General features: G+C 34.2%; 1 protein-coding gene across 1 annotated transcript in view; it reads left to right on the forward strand.

Annotated features, from left to right (window-relative positions):
- Positions 1-6190, forward strand: part of LOC129245617 (homeobox protein orthopedia) — a 79288-nt gene extending 73098 nt beyond the window's left edge. Inside the window, exons 5-6 of the mRNA XM_054883891.1 lie at positions 5342-5505; positions 5777-6190. Of these exons, the coding sequence (XP_054739866.1) occupies positions 5342-5505; positions 5777-6190 (578 nt within the window). The remainder of the gene's footprint in view (positions 1-5341; positions 5506-5776) is intronic.
- The last annotated feature ends 9555 nt before the right edge of the window (positions 6191-15745 follow it).

A 15745-nucleotide genomic window follows, 5' to 3' on the forward strand; every position in this document is an offset into this window, starting at 1 on the left:
ATTCCCGATGGCAACATTGCCGAAATATGGCAGCTAATATCTATTGTGAATGAAAAATAGTGAAACTTTTAAAGAGAAGAAAAAGAAAGACTGGATGCAATACTATTTTTTTACGAGGCACGTTCGAAATTACATTAATTGTTTTGCTATTTCGGTGTAGTTTGAGAAATAGAAACTTTAAGATAAATAATAATTATTTTTTGGTATCAGAGCATCTACGGCATACCCGTATTTGTTGTTTGTGATCCATCTTTTATTGACAAAACTCTCCAATAAGCAAATCGCTGTTCACTGAACCGCGTAACAATCGTCTACAATTTTTATTAGGCTTAACTGTGGCGGTGATGCCGATTAACAACGTCGTCTGTCTAGCCTATAGATAAAATGTGCCTTTTTTTCTTTGAGAGATATACCACTGGGACTTATTCAAAAGTTTTCACTATTAATTGTAATTAAATCCTAATCATTTATTTTATTTTATTCATTCTCCTACAAAAACCATATAAATAGATAGAAGTTTTAGACCTTCTGCAAATTAAAAAAATATTCAAAAAATTACGTGTGTGCAGTTTTATAGCTCATTCAATTTTTGTGCAGGTCTCGAATGGCTCAAAAATCGCCTTGATTTTTGAAAATATTTTTTTCCCTGTCGAACATAAAATCATTTTCTCCATTTAATGAATACTCGGCATATCTTTAGGTAGCAGAAAAAATAAGACACCGTCCACAAAACCAAAAAAAAAAAATAAAGTAAAAACAAAACACAAAAACAAAATTGCAATTTCAAACTTGCACTTTATTTAACTAAAAATTATCAGCCCTTGGGCATCTAAGCCTGGACCGACCTTTTTCGACTTTGGACGTGAATTTAATGTATTTCTATTATAACTAACGACTTGAGCATCCTCCAGGTAGCTTCCTAAGTTTTAATTGTGCAAAATTAATTTAATTTCTACCGACTTATGGATACAAGCTGAAGTTCAATTGATGAAAAAAGTTTATGGCGATAATTGTCTATCTCGTGTCAGAGTTCATGAGTGGTTTACATATTTCAGAGATGGTTGTGAGGACATAAATGACCGCCCAAAATCAGTAATCACCGAAAACTGCATCGAAATCGTTCGAAAAATTTATTAAACATGAACTGAAATCATGGTTAAAATTCATGGAATCGAAGTTGAATATCTCCAAAACATCGATTTATCGCATTTTAACTGATCATTTGGGCTTACGAAAGGTCTGTGGACGTTTCATTTCGCCCAAATTAACTGAGGACCAAAAATTGCTCAGAATTCAACATTCCAAAGACCTCATTGAAGAGGCGAGAACTTCTTTATCAACATTGTAACTGGTAATGAAACGTGGTGTTTCCAACATGAACCTGAAATTAAGCGTCAAAGTGCCGAATGGAAGGCCGCAGACGAGCCACCACCCAAAAAAATTGCATTTGGCGAAGTCAAAAATCAAGTCGATGCTCATTTGTTTTTACGATTCCAAAGGAATTGTCCAGAAGGAGTTCGTGCCAACGGGCTAAACCGTCAATTTTTTATGTTGGCATCGAATTCCCCCTGAATACCGCGAAGGAGAAAGCTGGGCTTATTGCATGATAATGCACCATCTCATCGATCCACTCTTTTGACTGAATTTTTGACTAGAAATCGCATTTAAACTATCAATTACTCACCGTATTCGCCTGATATGGCTCCCTGTGACTTCGGCCTATTCGGAAAATTGCACTTGGCCATGAAAGGAAAACGTTTTGCGCCCGTAGAGGCGACCATCCAAAAGACTTGTGCCGACATTCTGAAAGACATTCCGGTCAATGACCCGAAACACCCTTTCGAAAAGCTTTTAGATCACGCAAAACAGTGTATCGAGGCCTAGTCCCTTCTTGAATAAATAAACTCGAAGTTATCAGAACAAAGTTCCTGTCGTTTCTATTTTAGTTCAGTCTTGTCTAGAGCGAACACAAAAATAGTATCAGCAGCGACACCTTTTTTACGAGGGCGGAAACTTATTCCGAAACCCTATTAGTAATAGTTTAATTGTATGCTTTGCGTACTTTGAATTTCACTGATCCAATTCCATCCTATAAAAGTCGGTGCTGGCTCATTAATTTAAAAAGAGATATTAGATTTTAGAAGAACTATTCTCTGTATCACTTTCCTTTTCGATTTGATAAGTGAGATGATTGACTCCCCATTGCTACTTCAGAAAATTAACTTCCTCAGCAAAGCCTGTGAAATTATAATATTTTCTGGTTAGAGATAGTAAGAACAAGACATGCTTCCAATACTCGGATTTTAAGAACTGTAGGAGAATTTACGAGTAAATCGCTTTTAAATTATATTGGCCTCGATTTTTCTTCAACAAAGTACCACTTAAAATTGATACTAAATTAATTGTTCAATTCAATCAAAACTAATGAAACAAAATTAACAAAAACCAAATAATAAAATTTAAAGAGAAATTCAAAAAATGCCATATAGTATAATAATAAAAATAAAATTATTACAAAAAAATGTTAATAACAAACAAAAACTAATTATTAACAAAACACAAATTTTTAATAAAAAACAAATTTTATAAATTAACAACTAAAAATAGTTATACAAATAAAGAGAATTTATAACATATAGAAATAAATATTATTAAAAGTTTTCTTATTCTATTATAAAAATTTTCATTAGCAAGTTTTTTAAACAAATAAAAAATTAAAAAAAATACCTTTAGTCAAAATTTTAGGAAATACAAAAAATTACCAAAAAATATGGAAAAAGAATTATTAAAAAACAAGCAAAGAAAAGTATAAGAAATTAAAAATTTTTTTTTAATAATAAATAAAACCTCAGTAAAAAAAATTTGTTTAATAAGAAAAAAAGTTTTATCAACAAAAAAAATTTAATAAAAAAAAAATTTTAATAACAATTATAAAAAATTGTTTAAATAAATAAAAAATAAAAAAAAAATTTTAGTAAAAATGTGCAGAAATACAAAAAATTACCAAAAAGTAATACAAATAAATGTATTAAAAAACAAGAAAAAAAAGTTTAATAACAAGCACAAACAAGGGTAAGAAATTAAATTTTTTTTTAATAATAAATACAATTTCAGTAATAAAAAAAATTTGTTTAATAGAAAAAAAAAATTTTGAATAAAAATTATATTTTTTTTTTAAATAAATAAAAAATAAAAAAAATAATTTTAGTAAAAATTTGCAGAAATACAAAAAATTACCAAAACATAATAAAAATTAAAGTTATTAAAAAACAATTAAAAAAAGATGTTTAATAACAAGCAAGAAAAAGTATAAGAAATATAACATTTTTTTTTGTTTTAATAATAAAAAATTTTAGTAATAAAAAAATTATTTGATATAAAAAAAAAACAAAAAAAAATTTTTTTTAATAATCGATTTTTTGTTTGCTTTCTGATATGCATATAATATAATATAACATAATAATTACTGTGAATATACAGCAACAAAAAAGAGTTATTTTAATAACGATTTTTTAATAAATGTTTTGAATAATTTTTTTTTGCTTTTCGGAATAATAAAAAAAATAAGTAATATGGTAGCACAAAAAAATATTTGCTACAAAAAACAAGTTTTATTAATCTTCAACTAAAAACAATAAAAAGAAAAATAAAATTAATAGCACAAAAAAAATTTTTAATATAAAAAAAATCAAAAAAAAAATTCGCAAAAATTTTCAATTGGTATTATAAATATTTTGAATATAAAATTTTATAAAAAAGATTTTATAAAAAAGATATTTTTTGTTAATAAAATTTTGCAGATGCACAAAAAATTACAAAAAAAATAATAAAAATAAAATTATTACAAAGAAAATCTTTCTAACAGCAAACAAAGAGATATTTCATAATCAACTAAAATTCCAATAATAAACATTTTACTACAAAAAGCCAAGTTTTATTAATCTACAACTAATAAAAGTGAAAATAAAAAATTAGTAAAAATTTTCAAATTGTATTATGAATATTTTAAATATAAAATTTTATAAACCAATAAAAAATAAAAAAGATATTTTTTGTTAATAAAATTTTGCATATACATATACAAAAAATTACAAAAAAATAATAAAAAAAAAATTAAAAAAAAGCCTTTTTAACAACAAACAAAAAAATGTTTCACTAATAACTAAAATTCCAATAATAAAAACAATTTGTTTATTAACAAAGACAAAAATTTGTTTTATAATAGAAAAAAAATGTGTTTTATAACAAAAAAAAATTTCTTCAATAAAAAAAAAGTCGTTTAATAACAATTATACATTTTTTATTGATTATTAATAACAAAAATGTTTAAAAGCAAAAGAGATTTTTTTTATAATAAACACAAAATTTTACAAATCAACAACTAAAGAAGATATAAAAATAAAAATTGCCGACCTTTCTTAAAATTAGTTTCCACCAATTCAACCTTCGATTGATAATTATTAATTCATATATCGCATTTTGAATAGTACAAAGTTAATAAAGTTCACTCGTAAATATTTTTTAGTACCTACGAATGTGTAATCATCCACGGTTTTCAGTGTTAAAAGTTTTCCACTCGTCATGCAGTTTACTTACAATTAATGCAAAAAGGAAAAAAAAGCAATAAAAGAAAAAAAAATACAACATTGTTGCTATTATTGGAGCGCAACGAGTATCCAGCTTTTATGTACCCACTCCACAACTTACCGTTTTTTTTTCACCTTTCCACATTTCCACTTTTTCACAATTCAGCAAATGTGACAACTCTTTCATAAGCAAACGAGTTTTCTTGACAATTTATTAGACACGACTTTTGCGACTTTTGATTTGCTCCAAAAATCGTATGCGAAAAAAAAAAATACAATACATGCATAAAATAAATATTTTAACGTCGCATGGAATTTTATTGTTTGTTGTTATAATTAACAGCAGTTTGCTGTTGACAAAATCGAGCAGAAACCGGAGCAAGAAAGAGCATTAAAAATGCAAGGCCTGCTGACATTGTGTCGGGTGTGATAGCCTTAGATGGCAGTGCTCCACAAACATACATACACATATGTATATATATATCATCTAGTAATTTTTGTATGTATTTGTATGTATTTATCTACATTTGTTAGTTTGGCGACAGTTCAGTGCAGCTGCTATTTACTTTCGCAATCCAGCGCTAATTGAAATTTGGGAGACGAATTCATGATTTTCCTATGCCTTGAAGCGTTTTCACTTTAATTTAAATTTTTTATATTTTATTTTGTTGTTTGTGCTGGGAAGTGTAGTTGAGCGTGAAAATTTCCATGTTTACTAAAGTCATTTTCGCCTGGCTCTTTTGTACGCTTTTCAGGTGACTCGATGATGTATCAGCATACGGTTGGTGGCGTAAGCTGCGGCGCCAGCGGCTCACCCACCACGACCACGCCCCCGAACATCAATTCGTGTTCGTCGGTTACACCGCCACTGTCGAATCAGCCGAATGCCGGCCCAAATGAGATGAACGGTGACCAAATGGTGAGTATAAGTGAAATGGGCCGTTATTTTTATTCCCCAAATATCAAATACTTGAATCTGGGATATATACCTTTCACTCGGGCGAATTAGTGGTGAGTTTTGTTGAAACAACCACATCTTGTAAAATGTCCTTTAGCGAGGCGTGCAAATACAGCCATAGGGCATTTGCGCTCGGTTTGGGTATTGGCTAACTTTATAAAATTCACCACCTCTTCTTACTTGCCACTAGTTGCTGTGCTTACTAAAAGAGAAATCCTACTTTTTTTTGCAGAACGGTCCACCACATCATCAGCAACAACCACCAACGCCGCAACAGCAACAGCAGCAGCAGCAACAACAACAACAGCAAGCCCACCAACAAAATCACCATCATCAACAGCCACCGTCACAGCAACAGCAGCAGCAGCAACAGCAGCAGCAACAACAGCAACAGACACAGCCACAACATCAGGAGCATGCGGCAAATAATGGTGGCACACACATGGTGCCACACTGTCACCAATCCATGCAATCGCCGTCAGATGGCGGCAATGGCGTTGGCGAAGAGGATGTTTGGCGAGGACACAGTATAGCTGCCTTGCGACGACGCGCTTCCGAATTGAATGCAACTTCGGCGATTCCATCATACTTGCATCACGCTGCCGCCGCACACAACAACTACGAACACCACAATTCGGTCTACTGAAATTTGTTGAAAAGCTTTGAAAGCTTTTCGGATTACGGTTTTCCAAGTTGTGGCAATCATGAATTCTAGAATTGGCCTAAGCTGGAAATGGATGATGGAGGTAGTGGTAGTGGTAGTGGTGGTGGTGGGGGTGGTGTTGCAGGTGGAGTGGAGCAAAGGTGGTGAGTGGCTGTTTGTGGAAGGACGAAAAATGCCACAACATTTTAGCAGTCACTGCATGGCGCGATGGCGTGCGGGATGTAAAACAGTTTTGAGCACACTGCATGGCGACATGGTTGGTAAGGGCTGTGGTGGATTTGATGAGCTTTCGTTGAGAAGTTTACTAAGAGACTAGCAATGAATCCAACGACGTATACGTAAAAAGTGAACTGCAGACAAAATGCAAACCTAAAAATTAAGATATACAAATACTGCATAATTATTAAAAAATATGTAATTGAGTCATACGTACACACGTACATACATCATGCATATACGCGTATGTATGTATAGAAAATGTAAAAAGTGAGCATTGAACAGTGGGCTAGGCGTATAAATGTAACTATGAAAAGCAAAACAAAAATTATTATTTTTTTTTAAATAATTGAAAATTATTTAACTTGACGCTAGAATCCGACACATACTGGCTTTCGGCGGCAGCAGATGAAGTCATAAGCAAATTTTCTTTTTTGATTTTAAAGTATAAAAAGGATTGCAACCAATGCCCGAATTTTTTGGGACTGTCGTAGTAATTTTTTTAAATGCCTGCAAATTTCTGTGGGAAGCATACACGTGCTTATGTACACACCTTAGGGTGTATCTCCAAAAAAAATTGCAGGGTGTCCACCGGAATTTCAGTGTAACCTCTCCTAATGGACACCTCTATTAGCCGGCCACCTCGCTTGAGCGCACATTTTTTTCTATACCAAATCTTGTGCATCGGAAGAAGTTTCCCTCTTTTGAGTGGACAAAAGCTGACCGACGGTGAGTGTCGGCCCAGTGTCCGCCCAAGGGAGGTTTCACTGTATAACGTTTATTACATTTTAAGATTTCAGCCATAATATTTCGGACAAAGATTTAGACTTACAGCTACAAATATTATATAAATAAAATTAGTTTCGTTCAAACAATTCTTCCAAAAAAAACTAGTAATAATAATAAACTCAGCTCAAAAGGTCTGCATGAAAGTGTTCAAAAAGTTTATCAATGGAATCAAAATGTTGTTATGCGATTTTTGGTGCTATTTTTGACTTTTTTCGAAGGAAAGCTTAAGGGGGGAGCCTGCTTTAGAAGCTTCAAAAAATCGATTTTTTCGTGGATTCTTTTGGGAAGGAAAGAAATATTCGATTGAAACGAAACTTTCAGGTTTTATTGTTATATATTTCAGCAGTCTTCTCAAATTTTTTCATTAAAATAGATGTCATATTATGCCTGATACAAGCACTTTGCCGAGGCGCCTCGAGTGTGCATGTGTCTTGCGGCGGGAAAGATGCAGGTCACAACTTTCATCTGAAACCAAAAACTTCAAAAAATTTTTATTTTTGTGTAGTATAGCTTCTAATTAAACCAAGAAAATTAAACAAAAAGAGAGAAATTCAACAATTTTCGCTAATTAAAAAAAAAATTCATTTTTTTTGAAAAACAAATTCAATTTAGATTGTTTAAAAAGTGGGTTAATCATAACTTTCTTAAGGTTTTTTGGGTTCAACTAGAAGAGAATTTAATTTCGAATACAATCAATGTTATCTCGTTTCGATAGGACGTTTAACTTTTTCCCTATCATTCCTGCCAATGAGGTAAAATCGTAACTTCGAGCGATCCGGCCGCTTGTATACCTGCTCGACGCTTACTCACAATTTCTTCTGTAACTGCGAAAATATTTTGAATTTGCTTCTGAAATGTTGAGGATATATTCTTGGATAGTTTAAAAATACACATAAAAAAAATCGATTTTTCGAAGCCTCTAACGCAGGCTCTCCCCTTAAGGCAAACTTGAACAGTTCAACCAAATCTTAAGCGATTAAGACCTCTAAGGCCTTAATGGAATATGCATTTTTTTACCCTTTTCTTTGGAAAATGGACCCATTAACGTACCGATTTTTCTTCACTACTGCTCGTATCACTACTTTCATTCTGTTGATAAATTAAAAAAAGGGTTAACTTTTAATTTTCTTTTTATTTAAAAATTTTTATTTGAAATTCGAAAAATTTAGGCGCGCAACTAAGTTCTCGCTGTTTTTTTGATGAAAATACCACTTTATTCTGAAAAACTGGTTACGAGTGAAGCACTGAAAGTATTGCCCATTGCTGCCTACTACTTTTCTCCACCTTTCTGGTAGATCTCGTTTACCGTCGCGGTGAAACTGTTCATCTTTTGAGGCTATCCACGGATCAAGCCATTTTTTGGTGTCTTCATACGAATGGAACTGCTGGTCAGCTAGACCATGTGCCATCGATCCGAACAGGTGATAATCGGACGGCGCAATATCTGGAGAATATGGCTGGTGGGGTAGGATTTCCCATTTCAGTGTTTCCTGGTAGGTTTTCACGGGTTTGGCAACATGAGACCGAGCGTTGCCATGCTGTAGAATCATTTTTTCATGCCTCTCCGCGTATAGCGGCCGCAGTGTCGGCTCAATCGCATTAATTGAAGTCGATACCGATCGCCAGTAATGGTTTCGCTTGGTTTTAACAGTTCATAATAAATAACACCAACTTGGTGCCACCAAATACATAGCATAGCCTTCGCAGCGTGAATATTCGACCGAGGCGACGACGTAGAAGCATGACCGGGCAGTCCCCATGACTTTTTTTCTTTGGATTGCTGCAATGAATTTATTTTTCATCACCCGTCACGATGCGATGAAGAAAACCCTTCCTTTTTTGCCGCTGGAGCAGTTGTTCACAGGCGAAAAAACGATGTGCAACATCCCTTGTTTTTAACTTATAAGAAACCCAAATCCCCTGTTTCTGAATCATTCCCAAAGCATGCAATCGCTTGGAAATGGATTGGCGGGTAACTCGTAATACCGAAGCAAGCTCTTCTTGCGTTTGACACGGATCCTCATTGATCAATGCCTCCAATTCAGCGTTTTCGAAGGTTTTTGGCCTTCCTTCACGCGGACAGTCGTCCACATTAAAATTAACGTCTTTGAAGCGACGGAACCAATCTCGGCCCGTTGTTTCACTTAAAGCAGCATCTCCATAAGCTTTTTGTAGCTCGCGATGCGCTTCAGCCGCCGTTTTTTCCAAATGAAAGAGGAAAATCAACACTTCTCGCAAATGACGATTATTCGGCACAAAATCAGACATTTTCACAAAACCAAAGGTTTAGGATACCAAAACAAAATCCCTAATGTGTCGAAGCAAATTGTTAATCATGTGTCTAAGCTTGGTTTATGACCTTTAGGTTATGTTAGAATCGACTAGCACACACTGCTGGCGGCATCTAATGACAAACTTTGTTGCGCACCTAATAAAAAAAAAATTAATTTTTTTTTAACTTTTATGCTGATTTTTAAGCTTCAACTTTTCTATCGTCTGAGAGGATTTTTTGGAAAAAATATTTTAAGCCGCCGTTGGACACCTTTTTGGAAACCTTCGGTTGGCTGTCTGAGAAATAGAAACAATGCAGAATATATTTAGCGCCAGTACAAAAAAAAAGGACAAAGAAACACCACAGAAACCAGTTTATATTTGTGCAAGTAAGCTATATGATCTGTCTAAATATGGATTTACAAGAAAAAAGTAGAAAAAGCAGGTGGAATAGTCAAAATGCATAATATTTCCACACTATTGTATAGGCATACAGCCGGACCCGAGGTGCCCAACAGAAGTTGTAAATTTTTAAATAGTTTTTTTTTCGCTCCGTTAAAAGGTTGTACCCATGAATTGATAAAAAAGTCATTAGCTATAATAGAAATATGTTAAAGTCACGTCCAAAGTCCAAAAGGATCTTACCACACCCGATTTCCCAACGGCGGGCACACCTCCAATCGGTGCAGCTCACGTAGATCTTAATATTTTTCCGAAATATTTTGGCGAAAGTCCTAAAATATAATAAATTTTCCAACACCGATTTCATGAAATATGTTTTCTATTTTATTTTATTCCGCAATTTCCCAAATTTAAGTTCAAAAATAATAAGAACAATGTAGGTAAATTCTTGATGTACTAAATAGTTTCGAGTACAGGTTGGTTTGAATACAAGAGTTATTTGCAGAAGCAAATTAATATATCATCACTTTAATCCTTCAAGTACAACTTCATCGAGGAGTTTTTCTCAAAAGTAAAAATTAAGTGAACTAAATTTTTTGATACATTGCAGCCTCCGACAAATTAAATTTTTTTTCGGCGCGCACGATTTCGCTTAATTTCATTAAATCTGCGTTTTTGGATTTTCATCAGCGATTTCGAGTTTTTTTGCTTTCAAAAACTGCAGAGGTGCACTTCGTACTGATGGTTCTAAAAATTGTTATATATCAAGAAAAGTGTGTGATATGGCCATATGGGTATCAAATACAAGGAGAGTATGAAGGAAATTTTTAAAAACGTTTTTTCTTTACAATAATCATTTTGGAAGTCAGGTGTATAAAGAAACAATGTTAATAAATTATCCTAGTATTCAAAAAAGTAGATAAAAAAGAGCCAAACAACTATAGAGGAATCTCCTCATTGCATGCCTACTCAAAACAATTCACAAAAATCATTGCAAATGAAATTTCGATATTAGATAGAGCAGAAGAACAACAAAGATTTAGAAAAAACAGGCCGACGGTAGATGCCATATTCATGTTGGGACAAATTACAGAAAAATGCTTACTTAGGCCGCTTACTTAAGTTTCATCGATCTCACAAAAGCATTTGACACAGTGCGATTGAATGATGTGATACGACTGCTGAATAAGAAAAAAACTTGAAAAAAATTCTGCGAATTAAACAGCAAAAATAAAACAGCGATTAAAGTTAAAGGGAAGCTAACAGAGTTGATTCCGGTTACATCAGGAATTCGACAAGGGGTTAACTTAAGGCCAGCACTGTTCAATGTTGTTGTGGATGAAATCATAGTACAAGTTAAAACAGCCGCCTCAGGATTCCGCATGATAACTTTTGAATTTAAAATAATACATATGTATGAATATAATATATAATATATAAACCGCATGCTAAACGCATCATTGGTAGCTACCAGGCTGGTTGTCAAGAGAAAAGATCAACGAATGACACAATTTTCGTACTAAGACAGATTTTAGAAAAGTCTCGCGAATACGATATGACGACGTATCATCTTTTCATAGATTTCAAACCAGCTTACGACAGCATAATTAGCAACCAGCGCTTCTTAGTGGTGCACAGTGGACGATAATTCCAAAAAACGCACCAAAACCACTAAACGTGTATAAAAATTAATGAAATATACTTACCTCAATGTTTCGGGGTCGCTGAATTCGAAAATGATGTTGATTTTTCAAAATTCAAAATGGCAGCTACAGAATAGCTAATTAATTTTGTACCTATATACTATAAGTTTAAGGTGAAGTCCTAAAATAATGGAAATTACACGTAAAGAAAATGAGAACTGTTTTATTGATAAACATGTTTTCTTCACAAAATGCTACATCACACTCTAATCATCGTTATCGCTTTGGGTCTCGTTATCGCTATCAGTATCTTGGTTCTCGCTTCTCTCATAACTCAACAATGCAAGCGCTTTCGAAGATAAGGCCTTTCCTTTTTTCGGCTTTAACTTCTTCAAACTAGAAATATGGGGATCAGAAGATACCAGAAGCAAATGGAGTATGTCTTCCATTGTACTTTTTCTGCTCCCTGTAATTCCTAATGTCTTTATTTCGGGCTTCTTGTGCCTCTTCTGATAACTGTCCGATAGGTAAAATAGCGGACTGGATAATTTTTGCGCCATGGATAAGAACTTTATGGACAGTGGTCAGCATATAATACCACGAATATTCAGTTGCATATAAATTGCCAGTTTCTGTGCAATAGCTCTAAAGTAACGGTACATTTACATTAAAACCGCTGGATACAACTTGTAAAATAACGTAAAGTCGGTCGAATAATTCTTTCTTCAAGCCAAGAATTCTATAGCATACTTCGGAGTCTTCAAAGAAACGTCTCGCGGTATTCCCATCATTGGAATTCCCCATACCAGTTTTCGGACGGTCAACTAACAGATTGAATTCAACCTTGAATGCTTCTTGAATTTCAGATTTACGCTTTTTTAAAGCTTCCTTTACGTCCGCACCACGAGAATGCCATTTCTGAATTTCTTTTTTGCAGCCTATGTGGTCACACGAAAATCGTTCATAAAGGCAATTCCGCAAGAATCCGCAGTTGATTGAATCGCTATTTTATTGTAGACACTCTAAGGCTTCCGAAACTCTAGGACTCTAAGCTCAATTCAGTTCAACTCCTGAACTAATTTTTCACTCAATATTGAAATTTTGATTAAACAAAAGAGAAATAAAACCCTTTCGTTGAACGTCTCTGACAGGCACCAATATCAAAATTATCATTCCAAGTGAGTATATAAATACTCCACTTACCATCGCGATGAAAATCCATCAGTCCCGGATATTTTCAGAATAGTTGTACTCTTTTTATAAACAAAAACTTTCGGATGCACACGCGAGGCAATACTGCAGCGTCACGCCCATTCGTCGGAACGTTCAAGGTCGAGCGGCTGCCTGCTCAAAACAAATGCACGGGAACATCTATCCTCTAAAACATCTCGACAGTAATGCACTTTAAACACGGTGAAGTCAATTGTATCCCGATCGGTGACAAAAATATTTCGAGGTTTTGGTGCGTTTTTTGGAATTTTCGACCACAGTGCGGTGGCAGAATTCGGTACTCCCGAAAAGTTAATGTGTTAAGCACGCTCGACCATGCAGAATGTAAGGAACGTAGTAAGAGTTCAGAATAATCCGTTGCGAGAGTTCGCCACCTTGAACGGACTTCGGCAAGGGGATGGACTCTCATGTCTCCTCTTTAATATTGCCATTGAAAAGGTTATCGTAAACACAAAGGGAACTATTTTGTTTAAATCGGTTCAATTGCTGGCTTACGCGGACGACATAGACATAATCGCATCCTCGCTGCTGAGTTTGAAAGAAGCCTTCGCAAGTATTGAGAGAGCCACAAAGCAAAATGTATGGGTTTTAGAAATAAACGATGCCGAAACTAAAGCGCTAGTTTCAACTACATCGGACTCTGTCAGACACAATGTGCGTCAAATACTAAAAATCGGTGATGCTATGGGTATGGTTTCGAGTAATCATTAATACCTTGGAGTAATCATTGGCGACAGCCGTAGCCGAATGGGTTGGTGCGTGATTACCATTCGGAATTCACAGAGAGGACGTTGGTTCGAAGCTCTGTGAAATACCAATATTAAGAAAAACGGTCGCCCCTCGGCAGGCAATGGCAAACCTCTGAGTGTATTTCTGCCATGAAAAAGCTCCTCATAAAACTATCTGCCGTTCGGAGTCGGTTTGAAACTGCAGGTCCCTCCATTTGTGAAACAACATCAAGACGCACACCACAAATAGGAGGATGAGCTCGGCCAAACACCCAAAAAGTGTGTACGCGCCAATTATATATATATAATCATTAATCATGACAACAAAATTTCTGCAGAAATCGGCCACAGAATCCTTACGGCCAACCGCTGCTATTTTTCGTTGTGTGAACACCTAAAGAGTCGCCTCCTAGACAGAAAAACAAAGATTTCACTGTATCGCTCAATTATAATTTCGCACACCACACATAGGAGGAGGAGCTCGGCCAAACAGCTAAAACAAGCCCGATAATTATTTATTTTATTTTATTGTTCTGTAACTCAGACGGCATTTTTTTAAGCATTTGCGAAAAGTTGGTCCTATTAAGCTCACACTTTAAAATTCACCCCAAACCTTACTCTTTGTGGATGTATTGATTTTTTGACTTCTTCATAATTACGTGCGGAATTTTTCATCCACAAATATGGCAAATTGTTGCTAACATTGGCTCCCAGATGAAAATGTAATCTTTCAAAACTTCTTTCATAAAGCGCACAGCTTGAGCATTACAGTAAGGATTTGCTCGAAATTTCTGCAAGCGAAGGAAGGCAATTTATTTTGGAAGAAAGCAACTTATTTCCTTCCACGGCGCTAGGTCCCTGACTCACCATCATAATTCGAGCGGCAAAAAGCTGTCAGTGGAAAAATAAAATGCGATTCAAAAAACAACTTGTATTCGACCCATCCTGTATAACAATTTTGAGACTACACATAAATACGAAACAAAAAAGAAAACAAAAAAAAATATTGTAATTAAATACTTAACGAATTAATAAATGCAAGTAAAGACTATAAAATATGTAAGAACAAATGTATACGAAATGAAACGTGCAGTAAAACCAATAATTATAAATTATGAAATACAAGTTAAACTTAATGCATATATTATACATACATATATATATATATATATATATACATATATACATGAACTATGTGTGTGTGTTTGTAAGTACTCATGTAATTATACGCAATAAGTTAATGTTACTGAAAATGTTAAAAAATAATATTAATTATAATTCAAAAACAGAAATACGAGCACTAAAAATTATGACACACATAGCCATAAATATTATAATACATTTATGTAGATAAAACTAAAAAAAAATTATTAAAATATGGCAATAAGTGGTTCTCTAATAGCGCAGTATGAAAAAACAATGGAAATCTGAAATTTGTATAAATGCGAAGTAATTCGAATTCAAACATTTTGTAACATATTTTAGTGAAAATATGCAACAGAGGATAAAATAAGAATCTTACTTGATTTGCAATATTTAAATTTTTTTATTACACTTATTTTTTCATTAATGAAAGTTATTTCTATTTAAGTTGCATCTGAGCATTTTTGTGCGTATTTCGAAATCGGAGAGTGATTTGAGACCCATCACAGAAATTAAGCACTTGAATTCATCAATTCTTAACTTCTTCTTCTTCTTCTCTCACAGCGCTACTACGCGGGATGCGTCGAAGCTTCTTTCACAAAGCTCCTCCAAAGCGGTCGATCTTGAGCTTTTGTTTCGTAGTTACGTATTCCCAAATCTTTGAGATCATTTTCCACTGCGTCTATTCATCGGTTTCTCGGTCTGGGGTTTCGCTTATTAGCTCTCCTGGCATGGCTTTCTTCACGGCACACTCAGCAGGCATACGGGTAACACGACCTAGCTGTCTTATGCGGTGAACTTTAACAAAACGTACAACAACTGTCTTGTTCTGAGTGAAATCGTTTAGTTCGGAGGTGTTCCAGATTCTATAGGTACCATCATACATTTTTATTAGGCCAAACATCTTTCTTAAAATCCCTTCCTTTTCTTTTATACTCGCAATCAGCGCGCAGTCACCAACTTTAGGAGTCCATACCTCACATTCCTACCTTTAGGATTGATCGTATAAGGGTCTTGTACATAGTTAGCTTTTTACTTTGAGACAAGATACGTTTATGGGCGGTGTTGATGCGATCCCTAATTGCAGAAGTTGAATCACTGCGACATGCGAATAT

The sequence above is a fragment of the Anastrepha obliqua genome, chromosome 4 (genome assembly GCF_027943255.1).
Source record: "Anastrepha obliqua isolate idAnaObli1 chromosome 4, idAnaObli1_1.0, whole genome shotgun sequence".
Classification (NCBI taxonomy): domain Eukaryota; kingdom Metazoa; phylum Arthropoda; class Insecta; order Diptera; family Tephritidae; genus Anastrepha; species Anastrepha obliqua.